Genomic DNA, 19796 nt, shown 5'->3' on the forward strand with positions numbered 1-19796 from the left:
TACTATGACATTTATAAATGTATGAATCATATGGTGAAAAACTGACTTTGAAAATTAAATCTGTTAATTTTTTTCTTATAAAAGGCTAAATAAAACAAACATATTGGTGGTAATTTTTGACTGTGCAACTTTACAAACGGCACCCCATACAGCACACCTAATTGACCTAAGCCAACACAAAAATGGCTATAAGTCAGTTTTCCGAAGGGGGGGGTGGGTATTTTGTGGTTTTTAGACACAAAATTCAATTGTACTCAAATAGTCATGTTACCTTCAGTTGTTATGAACATGCTGTATATATCAAAATTAAATTTGACTTTGCTCCTTAGCCTATTTACAGTAAGTGCCTTGAAATTAGTCTCTTAAGGGACCTCCTACCATTTCAGACACCCCCACTTCAACAGTGCTTTGTGGGAGGGGAGCTCAGCTGCAGTCTGAGCCACAGGGAGGAGCTTTGCGTAAATAGGTGGTGCTCTGTACCAGCATGAACTCCAGTGTTTGATTTTACACAAAATTGCACAAAAAGTTATTCAGAAAATTTGACCAAAAGTCCCTTTTTTCAGCACAAAATGATCTTAATTTATGCCTTTAGTGTTTTTATTTAAATTTTTGTAATGCTGTTCGGTCCTGTCTTTTGACAGCATATTAGTAATCTCAGCTGTGTATCTGTGTCTGTTCGCTCAGATAGTAAATGTTTTCTACTCAGATGTTTCTGTTTAATCTTCCCCCTTGGAAGAGACAGGCAGCACAGCCTTGCAGCCTTTTTACCCCCACAAGTATACGAATGAAGTGATGTATTAATTCCATGGGCCACATAAAACAAAGGTTATGGAAATGGATGCGTCTGAACAAAGATGAATGAAATGTGGTAACTGCAGCCCATCTGGGTGCTGGATGGATTAAAAGTGACTAAGCTCTGAGAGAAGCAGGTTTTGAGCRGAGGGAAGGGAAGAGATCTTCTCTGTGCAGCATCTCATGCGTTTTTAATGGACTTAGTGAGAAGATCTGAGCTTCTTGTGACCTCAAACACACGCTGAGAGCTGCATTGTTCAGGTAAAAACGTCTTTCTCTGCAAGTTAAGGGATTCAGATGTGGGGAAAAAAAGGATTGTTAGAAAAGATTTAACAACCCCAATGCTAAAAAAGGGTTTTAACATTTTGTAAAATGTAGATCAGAATGCAATTATTTGTAAACAAAACAAACAAACAAACAAACAAAAAAACTTAAAACATTTTTTCCCGAGAAGACATGTCAAGTTTTATTTAAAAAAAAGTTGATTATTTTGAATTTGTTGGATCCAACACAGCATGAAAAGGTTGGGACAGGGACATGTTGAGCTCCGTGAAGCATCCCTTTTAACAACAGTCTGTAAACATCTAGGAACGGGGGTGACTAATTACTGGAGTTTTTTGCAGATGAATGCTCTCCCATTCTTGTTTAATGATCCTTTTATCTGTTCAACAGTCCTGTGTCTTTTTTGCTTGATGGTTGGTTTTATGACGTGCAAAGTCTATGTGATGAGAGGCAGCAATGCACCCCCATACCATCAGAGAGGCAAATTTTGAACTATGCTCTGCAGAGGTGTAAACCACCAGCTTTATTACAATCTGATATTATATCGAGTTGTTTGGATGACAATATGTTTCTCCATATCACAAAGTCTGTCATGATTTTGATTTATATCAATTTACAAGTCTGTGATTGACATATCAGTTCACTTTGGTTATATGATAACAATGTGGATCAATGTTTTGTTACTTGTCTAATGCTAATAACAGGCTCCATAGTCCTAATCCTCTTTATGAAAGGAACAGTGCTCATGATTTCCATAAAGTATTCAAATCAGTCCTGAAGCGCTACCTGAAAATCACAAGCATCCTCTGAGCACAGACATTTCTCCAGATTCTTGTAATGTTTTGTTGAAATTATAAACTGTAAATGATGGATTTTTTTGCCAAAAATACTCTGAAACATTTTCTTGTTTTTAGTCACACTTCTTCACAGACCAAACCTCTGCCCATTTTTACTTCAAGGAGAAATGGAAACCGTCTTCATGTTGCTATTTAACCTAACTTTATGCAAAATGTTTATCCATACTACTTACTTTTACAACCTTTTTGTTGCCCCTCTCCTGGCTTATTTATTAGCTGTGTTGCTGCCATTAAAGTCAAAATCACCCTATTTTTTCATAAAAATTGTTCATCATTTGAAATGGTTACTTTGCCTTTTTTGTGAATAAAATATGGGTTTATGAAAATTGCTAACTATTCCATTTTTTATTTATATTTTATACACTGTCCCAGCATTTGTGGCATTGGGGTTGTATTTTTTTATTCCTTTTTTTTAGTTTGACAGTAATGACAGCTAGGCATATGAAAACGGTTTTCTCCTGTTTTTTTGTTTACTTTCCACTTAATGAAATAATATTTCATTTACAACCGCAACCCCATTGCGTCTGTCTTTTCATCATTGTTTCATTTGTCACTAATGACTGATGTGTAAAACAAAGACAGTTGGGCTTAATTCCCAGACTTACCACAAGAAATGCAGTAAGAGTAATACGATACAAAGGCATTTTCTTGGCGAACAGCTGTCGACGCGACACTAACTCCAGAGCTGATGGAGGATTTATTAACTAATAAGCCAAGTAACTGTCTCATTTTTTGTGCATGGGATGAGTAATTGCAGATTTTGATAGATTTCCCTGATCTGTCACCTAAAGAGAGACCTTGGTTTTTCTTTCCCTGTGAAATGTAGCTTATAGAATTTCTCGCTTACCGAACTTTTTTCACCTCAAAAATTAGCCAGCTGGCAAACTCTTCAGCTAGAATATCTTATCACTTTGATTAATGTTTGTGTTTTCTGAAACAATAGCATGAGCCGATAGGAACGACTTGCTGTTTGGCCGGGGTTCCTGATTATTTTATGAGACGGAATGCAAAAGGTTACAGTTTGCTCGGCTGCATGTGTGACATGTGGGGAAGCTACGAAAAGGATGGACAGTTTCATTTGCCGGATGTGTTTTTGTCTTTAAATATGTCCCCTTTTTAAGTCTGTTAACTAATATTTATGCTCAAGTATTGTTGTTTAATTAATCAATCTATCAGCACTCAAAAGGTTAGTTAGTCTCAACTAGAACCCCATCAAAATTTGCTCAATATCTGTAAAATAAACTGAGGTGTAGCCATTTTTGTGCAAGTTCAGTTGGGAGTGGCGGCCATCTTTAATCAGGACACCAAAAGTTAATCAGTTGTGCGTAAATCTTCACATGTGAATAACATTTATCCAGTGGTTCCACCTTGGTAACGGACACACAAATATCCAAACTTGCACAAAAACAATACCATCCGCCTTTGCCGGTGTTGTGCGAAATTCAGTTCCCCTGTGAAAATCTGTTCCCTCTAGTGGTTAACCTTAGAGAGAATCACTGGTCTTGGCATAACATCAGACCAGTTCTAAATGGTTAAAATGAGGGAGGTGCTCCCAACACAGGGGGAACAGATTTTCACAGGAGAACTGAATTTCGTACAACACCGGTTTGATAAATTAAAAAAAATCAGCTACAACAAACGCCACAATACATGCAAAACACAGCATTTTTCAGAATAAAACGAATCCAATTAATGTTATGAGGTAGTTGATTGTGCTTCGTAATGACTTCCACATTCAACACTAAAAATATTTCCCGATGTTTAATTGCTTCCAGTCGGGGTTTCTGCTTTTCTCCGCCGAGCGTATCAGTGATACAACTCAGAGTTCTCCTAATTAATACTGAAGTCATGAGCTTGATCTGCTGTAAAGGGAATTCATCTCAGTTTCACCAGTAGTTTGACAGAGTCATGGACAAGGTTCCACTCAGCAGCTTTGCCCTTGTGGGATATTAAGCAAGCCCCCTGATGGGGAGGGGCGCCGAGTGATGGTAGATGGCAGCTGCTGCTACAGACGTCTCCCTCCTGCATCACACTCCCTCCTCTTATCCTGCTGATTTTCTACATTTAATTTAGTATGTTTATTGAATAGTCCCTACCCCCCAAACAAACAAAACACAATTTTACAGTCGCCACATGTACTGTATATCTGTCCAGCTGTGTTTTCACTTTCTCTGTGGCCTCACAGATGGCTCACATGTGCACTATTTATGTGACCGTGTGCACTCATAAAAAGCTAAAGTTATCTTCTTTATTTAAAAAATCTTTGTTTAGATTCTGATTTCCTCATATGAATAAATGTGTCATAAAAAGTGACAAAGAAAGGATCAAGCTTGAAAAGTTAAGGATATTAAAGAGAGGCGAGGAATTCAACATGGGGAGAAAAGTTATATTTTTAAGATTAGGGTTGCAGTTCCATTAAAAACTAGTAAAATCTCTCATTGATCCCTTTGACTGCTGTTGCTTTCTACCTCAGGAGTTTTCCCCTCTTTTTGCGCTGCTCTAGAAGAAGCAAAAGAGGTAAACCTCAGAGGCATTTTAACTTTCATCAGTTTGAAGGAAATTATTTCAAAAGGAGACATGAAACGAAATGAAACAAATCAATTCTTCATTGTTTTGTGTTTCGTTTCGCGACTATATTTGCTATTTTTACTGATGTTGGCCCGCCCCCTTTTTTTTCGCACCATCATACACGCCTCATCTCAACAAGTTTTAGAACAAAAGATTTATTTGTACCCAAGAACCACATCAGACATATGTTTGTTCTAGATTAGTTGTGGAAAATTAAAACCTTATCCCCCCCCACCCCAAAAAAATAGCGTTTTGTTTAGTGCATTTCTTGACATTAATCCTTTCATGTTTGAACAATGTTTAAGTGAAACCCTGGAACATGTTTAGGTTTCTTCTTCTGCTTGAGTTCTCTTTCTCGTTCTGGTGAGTTAAATCTAGGACGTCGTGTCGCAGGGGACCTGCTGAAGTTTGCAACTTTGCGTGTCTGGATTCCTGCCTGACAACCTCGGAGGATAAACAAGTCGTCACACCAGCTTTGAATTGTCATCCTACTGCAGCAGTTTCATAAACTTGAGCAGTTTTTACCACACCCCATTATTCTCCCCGTAGATTTTTTGTAAATGTTTCAGCAGAGGTATGCAGAAAGAAAAAGAACAAAGTCTGAATAGTACAGATACCACATTAATAATCTGTAGCTGAATAAAAGGGAGTATCTTCTTTGCCTAAAGCTGGTTTCTTGCATTAAAAAGGTAGAATGTGCCATTTGCTATAAGTCATTTATTGTGTTACATAATACTGAGCCCAAAGTTAGTTGGTACAATGTTCAACCAGATCCTAATAAACAATAAGAAAAGCTTAACTTAATGATATAAAATAATGTTTCATACTTCCCTCTGCTTTGTAWATCTTTTAAACAAGGATCTTGCTTCATCTGTTACCCCCAGTTTACACTATGCGTTCCTGCTCCGCTCCGGTCCGGTCCGGTCCGACTTCCACAGCAAATACGCACCCATTATAATCAATGAGAGTGTTTACACTGGCTGCGCACAGCGGCGGTAAGCGGCGGTGAGCGAATGGCGGTCGGGCAAAATTAGAACATATCCTACTTTTTGCCGGAAGCCGGAGCTGCGCCTGAGTCAACTTTTAAAGATTACGTCGCACCAACAGGAAGAGGAATGAGCACAACATCTGTATTTTCAAAATAAGACACTATTAGGCTGGATAATGTTTGAATAATTTCGATATTGCATCTATATTAAAAAATATATGGATATATTTCAACACAAATGCTGTCAGAATGTATCGTTCTGTTTGGGAAGCAGATGGAAACCTGTAGCATGAAGCATGTATGTACACACGATACACGTGGATTTTATTTTGAAATCAAAAGTTTCAAAAAGACGACAGCGAGACAGTTTCAACCATAGATGTCAAAAGCTTTTATATCAATGTTTTCAGCTGTGTTTGGAGTTCGTTTTTCACAGAATTAATTATTTTTTGCTGTGACCTCCACTTTTATCAGTGAATTTATCGCGCAATCTCCTTCCTGCACACCCTCCCGAAACCCTCCTCCTCTGTCTGTTGGACCAGACTGGAACTGAGCGCAGCGGACGCTCTATAAATTGGGGCACAAACGAACAGCTGCAAACTGCACAGTGCAGCGCAGCGGAGACRCATATAGTATAAATCCAGGGCTAGCCTTCCCTGTACATGTTGGGGATGGTCCTCAGCTACTACCACACCTAATTGAGCTCCATATCTGTAGCGACCAACTTCAATCAAGTTAACAGGAAGGGGAATAAACAAGGTAGAACTCAGTGCTAAAGCATCGACTGGTATGCCTCTGCCTGCCTTTGCATTTAAAGCACTGGACATGCAGATACCTGTTGACCTCTATTTTTGGACTTAAATATTCTAAGAAAGTATATAACAATGTCTAAACATGATTTCCTCTTTGATATTTACCATATCATTAATTTCAGTGACCAACCACTTATGTGTACCATCCAAAATAAAGGGATTCAAGCAACAAAGATCACTTTACCTGACCTTCAGCTTTGACCTTTGACCCCAAAATGTTTTCAGAACGCCGTTAGGCCAAGAACAATCATCTTGTTAATTTTAACTGAAGTCAATAGCTCCATTCAGGAGATACAGTGCACACAAGACAGTGTGACGGACACCCGGTAACGCACAGACAACCAGAGAACAGTATGCCTCCTTGGGCGGGGGGCATGAAAACAAGTTCAGTAAGTTTAAAAAATCTAAAAGAACAAAACAGGATTATTTGTTTAAACGCGAAAGTTATTAAACTAAAAGCCWTTGTTAAATAATTCTAACATGCAGTACTTTCACCAGGCTTCATGACCCAGATATTTGGTGTTTCTGGTTGAGATTCCTCCCTTGGGTGAAGGACAGCAGTTGTATGACACGTTCATGAACTCCCTCCTGCATTAATATTGATTGAGTGTTGTACRGCAAAAGCATGTATATTTCAGTGGGTCTGCAACCATCCAGACAGTGGTCGTCTGGCTGTCTAAGGAGTGGATTCTGCTCCGGGATGATTAAACTGAGAGCAATTTGCTTTTAATTAGCCCAGTTGAGTAAATAAACWGAAACTGATAGCTACCTTTTATTGAAAAAACTTAATTAGAGGAAACTTGAGTGTATGTACATAGATGGAGAATCAAATAAACACCAGACAACACAAACACATGCACCGCGACAGCTGGACTTAGAAATAGGATGTCTAAATCCAGATAGCCAGGGAAAGGCAACTGAGGGGATCAAGTGGGTCATAGCTGTCGACCCCCTTAAGTCCACACACAACCCAAACAGCAAGGAAACTGAGACGTGAAGCACTCGTCCATCCATTTCCACTACAGCGTTTATTACACTCTGGACTTCCGCTGTCTGTTTTACCACACACTCAAACATTTAAACAGAAACATAAGAAAAACACATTATTGCTCCATCATTAACCGGCACTGAAATTCAAGCTTAACATTTTGGTTGCAAAATATGTGTAACAAAGATTTGGACTGGTTGAGGTAGATTGTYATGAATTTGTTTAAGGCTGAAGCCAGTTTTTAGAAATCAAGACAACTCAGACTGGTGTGCTTTGCTATTTTTTTTTCTGGCCAAAATATATTTTTGATTTAATACAATTCTTGCTTCATTTTAATAAACATTTATTGAACTAAATTTAGAGCGTTATTACTGCACAAAATATAATACCGTATACAGATAAGTATTATGATTAAAGGAGACATGTCATGTTTTTAAATCCTTTTTTCACATTTAAATCACTCAATTGGGTCTATATAAAGTGGAACTGCAATGCTTTGGTTTGAATTCCTCSTTATTGTAACTCTACAGTCCCCTCTATCAACCCTTTTCTGGGGTGTGTCTCAGATCAACTCGTTTTGAGGCTGTCTCCTTAAATCCAAATGAGGTGCTTCACAACCCACCCCCACTCCAACTTCCAGACCGGTCTATTCTAGTTTGACTATATATCAGTGCAGAAACTTTTTATTTACCAATTAATTAAAAAGATGTCAACAACAGAAGACTTGTCGGAGCCAGAGTCTGACCCAGAGCCAGAGGAGAATGAAGACCACCAACTTTTTAAATGGTAAATCCAGGCCTTATTTAGGAGTTCTGTTGCAAATATTTTTGGCGTAGTAGTTCAGAAAACACCATAGAAAATAGATAAAACTAAACAGGTTGAAGAATTTGACTAAAAAAKAACAAGATATCTATGCAGAACCAGGAGAAACAAAATTTAAAAAAATCTGCTCTCCTGGAGACTCCAAGTAAACAACAAAATGCATTTAATGGCTAAAAAAGAGGATTTTGCATAATATGTCCTTTAAAACCATAGGCATGGTAGATTACCAAGTTTAAGTAAAAATGGCTGTTTGAAATTAGYTGGCCAATTAATCAGGTAGCTGTATTTTAAGTGTGTTACCTGTTTAAATGGCAGTAAAATGGGCTGCAAATATACTCAGACTTCATATTTTTTTAAAGCTATTTTATGGATATTGTCTGTATTTTACAGACTGCGGCTCTTGACTTGGAAAACGGGCTGATTCTGATCACAGTCTGATGGATTGATGCTTCCTTGATTCTGAAGTTTGACATAAATAAAAAAATGTTTGCCTTTATTCTGTCTTCTGTCTGACTTTACTGCCGATAAAGATCTCGCCTGTGTTTGTTCTTGGTGATGAAGCAGAAGAGGTTGAAAGACGGAAAACATGGAAGCTGGAACTTTTTGACTTTGGGGTCCTGTTTAGTTTGGCTGCGGGTGGCTGTGGCGTGCCCAACCGAATCTGCTAAAGCAATTAGATGGGACGGGCAGAGGGAGGGAGAGGAGGAGGAGGAGGAGGAGGAGTGACCATTTAAAGGAAAAGGGAGATGTAGCTGTTCCTTCTCGCTGAGATTTGACAACACAAACCTGCTTGAGCACATCCTCGTATTTTAAAAGATCGCTTGCGGAAAACACTGTGGTTTTTGATTATTTAGTCATAGTTCTTTGGAGCGGAGGATGTATTTAAGGCTTTGAGGGCCGTGTACCTCAGAGTCAGATTATGGAGGAGCAACGCCAGATATAATGTGGCTGAGACAGTATGGAGCCCTCCAGGGTTGGTCCTGTCTGTCAGTGTGGCGATGCTATGGTTCGTAAGCAGATGTCATGTCAAAAAGAAAAAAAAAAAGTACATTAAGCTAAAACTTTAGATTTTAGTCAAAATAAAAACATTTAAATTGACTTTAACATAAAAAAGGATATTTTATCATATTTGGCAGAACAAGGGGATGAATCAAATTTTCCTCTTCGGCTCATCTGTTTAATCTTGTCTCCTTCAGCCTTTGTTCTTTTCATTCCTCAGATCATGATTTCCAGAGTAAAACACAAGTGTATTACAACACATGTCAAAAAGGAAGATGATGTCATAAACCGACGTTTCATCCACAGTGACAGATTAAAGCCATGCGATTCGTTAATCAATGTTTTATTGATGCTCGTATGAAGCAAAGAGTGAGTGAGCGTGTAAAAACACCCAATGCACACACATTTTGGAATACACCCTTTCTGACTCCATCAAAAAAAAAGAAGAAAGTTTCCCTTCACGGCTCAGTGGTCCCTAAAGACAATAAGGCTGTCAGGCCAAAGTAAACGGTAATCACTGCTATGTGGATGTAGCTTTTCCTTATTATATCTCACGTCCACATTTTCCATTTCTTTCCTTTGTTCTTTSCTTTTCCTTTTTTCCCCTCTCATCATGAGTGGATGGATTATGGTACAGAACTGAGGGTATTTTTTTATTTTTATCAAAGTTTGACTTTGACTTTTCCTCCCAGCATCAGACTGGTAAGCCTTCATCAACACACTCTTAACCTTCTCATTTAGAGGTCTTATTTTAGCTTCTCTTTATATTGCCACTTTTATACAAAGACACAAAATCCTGTCCACACCGACACACGCGTCTGTTTTTTTCTTTTCCACACACATCAAGCACAACAAACCAYGGGTGTGTGTGCAGACGTCGCAGACATGTGCTCAGACTCCACCATTGTGTAGGAGTTGAGCAACTGTCTCGAGCAGCCGTCTGAACCAGATGTAGAGGTCAGTGAGGGGCAGTATCAGTGTCCCTCTCCCTGTCCCAGCGGAGCTATAGCCGTTATTAATTCTTCCTCTTTAGAGCCCCATAAACTACCGCTGGAGGTCAGAAATGTAGGAAAAAAACAGGTGAAATGGAACGTCAAAGCAGATTTTGATGTGAAATTGTTTTATCCCCTGTTACCATGAAAGGTCAATGTCGTGATATTTTGAGTGTGTTTATCTGTGGATCTGGGGGGATTCGCGCTCGCAGGGGGGGTGGGGGGGTCTGTCATGATGCAGTTTATTTGGCATCTGAAAATACATTTCCTCACAGGTATTTTCAATCTGAAAAGAGCTTCACTGAGTGAGAAGTTAGGTGCTCAGCAGACCGTTTAAGTTTCACTTTCACCGGAGAGCCTGCAGGAGTCATGGGCGCTTAATAGGGGAGGTGTGTGTGTGTGTGTGTGTATGTGTGTGTGGGGTGCTCTGCCATGAGGAAGTTCGGCTTAAAGACACGTCCCAAAGGCGTTACTGGTCCCCACCTGTCGTTTTGCTCCTCAGCATAGCTTCCTAAAAACACTGCAGGATTTCTCAAACATGCATGAATGAGTCAGAGCAAGGCTCTGACTCATGTTTTTTATGAGAGTATTACATTATAACATGATATAAAACTCAAAAAAGTTGATATTGCCCTAGATATTTAGCTGAAACTTGGTGTTGTAGTAGCTGAGAGTTATTTTTATTAGCTGGTCTGACTGAGAACTAAGAGATTCTGCAAAACATTTGTTCAAAACTTAGGAATGCAATACTTTATTTTTTCCTTTGTTTCCCAGAGGCAACTGTATCCCTGTTGTATTTGATAATTGTTACACGTGGACTAATAACATTAGTGTTAATATTATTAGAAAACTCTAAAATTACTGACTTATAGTTCGCTTTAACAAAAGAAAATGTTTTAACTCATCTCAATTTGTCACCATTATTTTTCCCATGCTTTTAAAACTCAACATTTTAGGCTATGTGCAAACACTTTAGCTGGCGACAGGCTTGCTTTTGCTTTCGGGTCAAAAGAAATTCCTAAAGTTAACTGTCCAGATCATATATGCGCTATGGGAGTGATTTTCTGGGTGAATATGGCTGGCCAGTGTAGGCCAACACCCACCACTTTCAACTCCCTTTCCAGTCTGCTACCACTTTTTCCCCTGCATCACACATTTTATAATTGCTACTGCAGCAACAACAACTTCATGTTCCCAGAAGTTTAGGTATTGATCTGCAGGATTTCTAAAGCAGAATCCCTCAGGTGACACTGTTTGATCAATGATTCATGTGAGGTAGATCTTGAAGTATTAGGATGCTTTAACATGCTGTGCGCTCAGTAAAGCTTGCCCTGCAAATACAGACAGAACCGAGGTAATTTCCAAAGTAGTCTAAATATCTGGGAACCTCATCAAGGAGAAAAACTGTGCATCTACCTTGTGAGAGTTCCGCTGAATTTGTGTAGACTTGCCAGAGTAGTTATGAGCATGATTTGTTTGATTTTATTCTAGCTTGGAGAAGTACTGCACGTTTGTCCAACTTGGGTCAATTACCAATTGCAAATAATTATTGGTGTTTGTTTTAACTTTCTGAAAGTACCAGATGGTGGCTTTTAGTTTGCTGCCAGGAAACTCAGAGAGTGTCARGTGAGTTTTAAGAAACTCTTTAAAGACGTGTGACTCATGTTTTCACACAATAAGGCCCATCCAAGTTTCTGRGACGCTTGGCAAACCAGCATTTTTTGACATAAAGTGTCAGCTACAAGACTTAAGAGTTATTGCCTGTGTAACTGTTTATATTTAGATCCAGTATATGACCAAAAAGGTTAGGGTTACATTTTCCCTTTAAGGCCCATACTGTAGCAGCAGGGCCGGCCCTAGCCAATGCGGCGCCCAAGCCAAGATATCAGGTGGTACCTCTCGAGTATTTATCCATCATAACTGAGAYTTCCATTATCCTTATTTTATTTACATACTGAGCAACATTACTCTTGACAGTATCATATGATACTTTTATCATGAAATATCCTCTTCACCATAACACCTCATGAATACATAAAAAACAAAGCAGTTGAAAACCCCACAAAACAAGGTGTCTTCATAAACTTGAGTAACCAGTGAGTATTCTACAGACCAAAGCAACCATGCTTTGATAAAAAGAAAAAAAAAACAATTTTTTGTGCTCCATTTGTGGTACTYCCTAGATAGATGGAGCCCTTAGCATTTGCGTATACTGACTATGGTCCTGTGTTGCAGGTTCAGGCAAAAATGTCTCATGTTGTGTATTTTTAATTGGAAAGCTACTARATAAAAAGTTTTAATGCCAAACTCAGTGTCTCAAATATTTCTGTATTGCATAATGTCTATTTATTGGGAAGTTCAACACCCTGCCTGTATTAAATGAATAAATACATAACAWAAATGTTAACCTCAAGTCAAATATATTTTATAGTTTTGTTCTCAATGTGTCTCACATTTATATGTGATCCTGGATGCACTTGAATTTTCATGCATTTTTCAACTCGCCTTGCAGAAGAGTTCTTTAGAACAATGTTTTTAATATATACGGTATATGTTTTATGGGGAACAAAGCTGAAATTCCTCAGGCAACATCTTTAATATTAGTTCTGGACTGTAAAAGTGTTAGCACACTGTCATGCAGGGATTTAWGATGCATACTCAGCTTTGAAATATAGAACATTTTGATTTCTTTTTGTGCCCAGAGAGATCTCAGGGAACTGTCAAAATGTTTTCAGTCTTTAAAATGTAAAAATATTTCACATATTCTATTTTTTCTCTCTTTTGTCCTTTCTCCTAGGATTAACAGAGCCCAGCCATGCCAATAAGAAGCAACAGGTCAAGGCGGAGGGCCTGGATTGGCGTAGCCTATGTCCGTTCAAGTCCGTGCCAACAGAAGCTGCTGTTTCCTTTCTTCATCGCCCTGCTTCAGTCCACAGCTGTTCTCGGAGCGCTGGAACTCCAGCTGGATGAAGGCCAACCAGAGGGGACGATTGTTGGCGACATCAGCGCAGGATTACCACCCGGTGAAACTGCAAGCCTTTATTTCATCTCTGACCACGAGGGCACAGGTGTCGGCAGCGACCTCCACATTGACGAGACCACAGGCATTATTACCACAGCACGCCGTCTGGACCGAGAAGAGCGGGACCACTACAGCTTCATTGCTGTGACGATGACGGGCATCACTATTGAGGTGTCTATTACTGTCAACGACATCAATGACCACGCGCCTGCGTTCCCCAAAAAGAAGGTCGTTCTTAAGATTCCAGAACACACAGCAGTGGGGACTAGGTTTTCCCTGGACCCTGCGACAGATGCTGACAAAGACCAGCTGACCACCCAAGGCTATACCATTCGAGAGGGTAATGTAGGCCAGACGTTCCGACTGGAGACTAAGAGAGGTGCTAACAAGGTTCTGTATCTAGATTTAGTGGTCAATGGGCTGCTGGACAGAGAGAAACGCTCATCATACAACCTGGTCATAGAGGCCTTTGATGGAGGCTCCCCTAGAAGGGTTGGATTCATGACTCTGGAAGTGTTAGTGACTGACATCAATGATCACGCACCTGTCTTTAACCAGAGCAGATACCATGCGATCATTTCTGAAAGTCTCCCACAAGGAAGCAGCATCCTACAGGTTCGAAAACAGTCTTTTTTGAGTTTTTAGGAGGCAACAATTTTTACATTTAAGATATTTCAGTGTTTGATTTGCTTTATCTGCAGGTGTTTGCAGCAGATGAGGATGAAGGAGATAATGGGCTTGTACTTTATGAAATCAACCGCCGCCAAAGTGATCCGGACCGCTACTTTGTCATTGACTTAAAGACTGGGGTTATTACGCTAAATAAACCCTTAGACTTTGAGCTGAAGAGGGTTCATGAACTGGTGGTCCAGGCCAAGGATAATGCCAGCCAGCCCGAGGTAATTGCTTTCAAGCTATTCATTACAACAAAAAGATTATCCATATGACTAACAAAATTGGCATCAGCCTTATTTATCAATGGCTCGGTCAGCTTTTGTGCATTGCTCACTTAAAGTTCATAAATATGCAAGTTATTAAAATTTTTGCAAACATTTTAACGTGATTTTTTTTCTTTGGTGGAAAAAAAGTTAAAACATAGCTTGAAATYACCGTGAATATGATTTGTTATATGAGAACTAATTTAGTTTTACTTTGTTGCTTTGTAGCTCAGACTGATTGGTGCACCAAGTATAATTAATTATTGTGCTATCATTTTTTTCCAGGTGACCAACGCTTTTGTGACCATTCACGTCCGCGACTTTAATGACAACCAGCCCACCATGACCATTATCTTCCTCAGTGAGGATGGCTCTCCGAGAATTTCCGAAGGAGCCCAGCCAGGCCAGTACGTGGCTCGGATATCTGTCACTGACCCAGACTATGGAGAGTATGCCAACGTTAACGTCTCCCTGGAGGGGGGGGATGGGAAGTTCGCTCTAACAACCAAGGACAGCATCATTTACCTGATTTATGTGGACCAAGTCTTAGATAGGGAGGAGAGAGACTCGTATGACCTCAGGGTGATGGCCACAGACTCAGGCACCCCTCCCCTCAGGGCAGAGTCCTCCTTCACTATCCAAGTGACTGATGTCAATGACAACCCTCCTCTGTTTGACCAGCAGGCCTACAGACAGACCATTCCTGAGATTGTGTATCCTGGGTCCTTTGTTCTTCAGGTAACAGCCAGAGACAAGGACCAGGGCCCCAATGGGGACGTGCGATACAGCCTTCTGAAGGGCAAAAACTCTCGCTCTGACTGGTTCTCAATCGATCCAATTACAGGCATCATTACCACAGCGACTGCTCTGGACTTTGAATCAGAACCTGCTCCGAGTGTAACTGTTGTTGCGATGGATGGCGGCCGCCCGCCTCTGTCGTCAACAGTGAAGGTAGACATTGTGCTCCAGGATGTTAATGACAACACACCCGAGTTTTCCAAAAACTTCTACAATGCCTCCATCAAAGAGAACACCGCTGCTGGTACTTGCTTTTTACRGGTAAGAAAGCATTCCTTTCCTCACTTAATCATCTGTTCTGCTCCTTTGTGTCTGTTTTTGCTTTTCAGTTGGTGGGGAAAACTATTTTTATTTCTAATGGTGCTTATTTTTRCTGTCTTGGCCACACTTGTCATACATTATACAGGTGAAACCAAGTAATTTAGTTAGTTTATTTTATGCTGTCTCTTGGCGAAAGTTTGATTTATACGTTATTGAAATGTAACTTGTGTCTTCAGTTGAGAACAGATTYGAACTTCTGTTTCAGAGAACTGTGAAAGAGAATAGTACATCTTTAAWCTCTAAATCACTTTGTTAGAATCCAAAAAGTGCATGTTCTATAAAAAGAGCAGTGCAGCCATTCATTGTCCATTTTAGGAGGGAAAGATTTACAAAGGAAGAGTGAAGAAAGAAATAGAAAACCTGGTTTTCCAAAGCTAATGGGAGGAGGTTCACTCTGTTTTGAAACRTCCTTTTTCTCACCTTGTTGGGTTGTCATAGCATCCAATCTAGCAGTGTGGGGTGMACCCGCGGTATCTGTGCGTTATCTCTCTATAGCTTGACTGTCTTCCTTTTATCATGAGTCCAGGGGCTTGCTTTACTGCAGAGAACTACTCCTGAGAAATGAAAATGGATGGCTTTGTCTTTCAGTCAGGTCTCAACTTGACATCATGGATTGTTTAAAACAAACATTTTTATAGGTTGGTTGTACCTCTCTGACATGATATGTAGGAAAATGGATGAAAAAAATATAGTTTTGATTGTAAGGGAACTATCACTTTAAGTGTTTAAATGATGCAGCATGTGACTGATTTGAAAAGTGACCCTTTTGCTCGGCTGCATTGTTAAACCCCCACACATGAACTCTTTGGACCTTAAYTCTAGTTCCAGCAAAAGTTGTAATCGACAGTTCCTCCTTTTTTTTCTAATCTTAGCTGGCAGATATTCTGGTACTGGGTGCCAGCRTAATCCCACGCCAGACATCACGGGTGGTTTTCCAGTATACTAAAGTGAGTGAATAGGGTTTGATTTGCTCGTTCTTGCACGTTTTTCAGGGTTTGCTGTGACCGAGCCAAGAGTCTCGAAGCAAGAATCTCCCCACAAGGGTTGTGATTTGCAGTATAATGGTAGCTGGTGTAAACTTTTTTGTTTTTTTCCCTCTGTCAGTGGAATATGTGGCTTCTCAGATTGGACACACATGCTCACAAGTGTTACAGCCAAGCTAATAAACTAATGGATCATTTTCCAGATTTGTTCTGTTCTAGCTACTCTTAATTTGGCTATAAGGATGAAATTGTGGAACATTCGATATCCTACTCTGTCAGTTAAAGATGAATTTAAGAACTGGGCCAGCTGATGAAGTAGATAGGTTTTTGGTAAGACATTCTTCAGAATAGATTTGATTGTGAGCTTTTGTGACGTTCCTGAGTTTCAAGATAAACTGTTCTCAGTATTTTACCGATATTTGCTGTAATAATAATCACAGTTTGRATATTAAAATGATCATGCTGGTGTGGTCAGCTTGGTTTGGTTGCTTTGAATGAAGAAAATCTAGACAATGTAAAACAAGAAAATGTATTACCAGACGAAGTACATGAAAATCACACAATTTAGATCAGTCTTGTTTTGATTATACTGTTTCCAGTTTTCTTATTGTCATTTCTTTCTTTCTTCTTCATATCTTTCTCAGTACATCTTGTTGCTTTTTGTCACTGTTTGCCCAGACATACAGACACACACRTTGTGTGTAGGAAGTGTCTTATCAGTTTGGGCACTGTAGTAAGTCTATAATGTGCTGCACTGTTTATTTAACCGCTACACAAAGGAGTTATTTATTTCTTGGTTTCCCTGCTTTCCTTTTCCTCTACTTCCTTCAAGTATTTCCCAGGCATGAGTGGCTGTAATGTGTGTGTGTGTGTGTGTGTGTGTGTGTGTGTGTGTGTGTGTGTGTGTGTGTGTGTGTGTGTGTTGCATTCATATCCGTCATAGCCACTTTCAGAACCCGAGGTGTTAAAAGGTCGTGAGAACAGGGAGAATTATGAATGGTGCATTCAATGATTTGCATCTAAAAGTCATCATATCTTTGTTTAACATGTGGATGATTAGTAGTGCTTTGGAGTTCATGTGGTTACTTTCATGTTTGACTGTTTTCCTTCCATAGTTTATGTCTTTCCAGACTTAAAAAAAATCCAATAACATGCTGATTTTCTGACTTTCACCAAAGCAGAGTGCTGGGWAAGCACTGCCGATTTAATGACTTGCTCACCCTGGTCACGGCGCAAAGACACCACCGGCACACATTAATTTTACGAGACGCAAACTGGACAATGCTAATACGAAAGATGCCAAAATCAGTCCAAGCACAATAAACATCAAAATGCAATCAAAGGGAGMAATTGGGGGGAAATTATGTGCAGTAGTTGAGAACAAGGCATCAAAGCGGAAAGCTCTCATGCAAGCGAGCAGATGTGCAGGTGCATGTCTGCATGCCACACATCTGTCTGTGTGTTACTGCACTCGCCGAAGCCAAGATATCACTTTCAGCAGGTGATGCAGCTCCCCTGTGATGTTCAGCATGTGTTTTTTTTGGTCAAGCTTGTTAAACGGTACTCAATCATCTGGACAGACGCACAGATGTGCTCATAGGGGAGGCACACACAAAGATGGAGAGTTGCTTGTTGAYAAAGCAGAAAAACAGTGCAGGAGTTTAGCAATGTGCGTTGGTAAAATATGGCTTAAACATAGGGGAAAAAGAGGCGTGGGGGTCAGAATAAAAAAGAGAAGTAAAAAAAATTAATTATGTGCACTTGATGCAGTTTTTTATGCATTTTTGAAATTCAACAGTTTTAACCACAATAAAGGAGAAAAACAAGCAGATGTTCAGGGTGTAAAGACTAGCTATAAATGTGATTAAGAGTACTGCACAAATGGCTTTTTTCTTTCATATGCATTTCATCCATATTGCTAATCTGATTTATTTTCATTTATTTATTTTTTGCCCTATGGGACCCATATTGGATTTTTTTTCATGGCAGTCTGATTTTTTTCCAAATCTGACCCAGACCTTTTCAGAATATGGTGCTAAATAGCATACATATCTGATGTTTTTTAATGAAACTGCAGTCTGAATGRTCATGTCACATTTCATCTGATTTTTACATCAGTGAGGTGTGGGTACACAGAGCGAGACAAGTAAACAATAAACTAAACAATCATGTCAGATATTTRATTGGCTCTGATTGCACAACAACCRCAGAATCGACATGCTAACATGTAGCGTCCATGTTTACTTCCGTAAACAGCATGCTGAACGTGATGTCATCTCCTGAGCGTGCAGGTCACAAATAAAGTGTTCACACTGGAGTCTGATGGAGGTCAAATTTAAAATATAATGTGAACATTCACACACACACACACACACACACACACACAAAAAAATTGTATTTGGGCAAAAAAAAATTGGAATTGCGCAGACCTGCAGTGTGAACGTAGCCTATTTTTTTATGCTAAAATAACAAGGAAAGTCATGCATGAACATGTCTGCATTGTGTGGAGATGAATGAAATGAAGCAAAAACATAAAAAATGAAGACAGGTTTTTGTGAACAGGTGGTGTTAGTCCATCTAAATCTTCCACAAAACCAYGTCGACAAACACAGCACGGCTGTCAGAGACCAAATTCAGTAATCTTCACTGCCTCCATTAAAGAGAATACTAATCAAACAAACACATGCTCTTTGAAACTGACTGGATTTATTAAACCAATAATAGATAGAGATGTGGTGACACATTGAAAGCAGGAAGGTTATTCATCTTGTGCTTTTTGTAACACTGAGCCCATCTCCTGCTTGTGTCCTGCTGAGACTAACCCCACCCTCCCATAGAAAACCAAAGCCAGAACAAACCACAGTTCGCATTTGGATTTAGGACAGTCTTCTCAAGCCCAGATTCACAAAAAAAAAAGAAAAAAAAGAAAAAAGCACACTTCAGATTTTATTGGGCTTAAAAAAATGTTGGAAGATGAATTTTATTGTCCAGTTAATGCCTCCAATCCTGCAGKGGCGGCTGTGAAATGTGTAAAAAGTCCCTGCTGCTTTGTTGGAGCTTTGTCTTTTGTGTGTTTTGATTAATCTGTCAGTCTGTGCTGTTTCACTTTGAACCGTGGCTTAAGTGAAGACAGGCTATAGGTTGCAGTAGTCACCACATGCGTCAGTTACATCCAACAGGTGATAAACGCTGACAAAACGCCGGCGTTCGCACACAAAGAGACACCGGAGCGATGGCGTATTTGGCGAATCACATCATGCTGCTAACAGCTGGCTCTGCTCTGACATGCTAAGTCTCCGTGGTACACATGCTGTCTATTTCTCACCAACTCACACGTCTCTCAGCTGCAGGCGATGTTGACAGAATGAGTGTGACAAGGGATCAGGATGGTGTGTCGGCAATGTGAACTATTCTCATAACATCCATCATCACACACTGGGAATTCATCACCTGCTTCCCACTGGAGGCTCCGACGCCACAAATAAAATCTGTGCTCGTAAAATTAATAGAGAATGAGGCTTGTTTTTAATAGGCTGAAGTTTATACCTTCATCAGGAGATGGGTTGGGGTTTTATTTACCTTTTAGTTACAAGTGAAACATGTTTACCAGTTTGGTTTATTTAAATATATATAT

At 39.7% G+C, this 19796-nt stretch overlaps 1 protein-coding gene across 1 annotated transcript in view; it reads left to right on the forward strand.

Annotated features, from left to right (window-relative positions):
• dchs1b (dachsous cadherin-related 1b) overlaps positions 1-19796 on the forward strand; it is a 97585-nt gene that overhangs the window by 11807 nt on the left and 65982 nt on the right. Inside the window, exons 2-4 of the mRNA XM_014003262.1 lie at positions 12898-13737; positions 13824-14021; positions 14346-15119. Of these exons, the coding sequence (XP_013858716.1) occupies positions 12916-13737; positions 13824-14021; positions 14346-15119 (1794 nt within the window). The 5' untranslated portion in view covers positions 12898-12915. The remainder of the gene's footprint in view (positions 1-12897; positions 13738-13823; positions 14022-14345; positions 15120-19796) is intronic.

Source organism: Austrofundulus limnaeus, unplaced genomic scaffold (genome assembly GCF_001266775.1).
Source record: "Austrofundulus limnaeus strain Quisiro unplaced genomic scaffold, Austrofundulus_limnaeus-1.0 Scaffold17, whole genome shotgun sequence".
In the NCBI taxonomy this organism is placed as follows: Eukaryota; Metazoa; Chordata; class Actinopteri; order Cyprinodontiformes; family Rivulidae; genus Austrofundulus; species Austrofundulus limnaeus.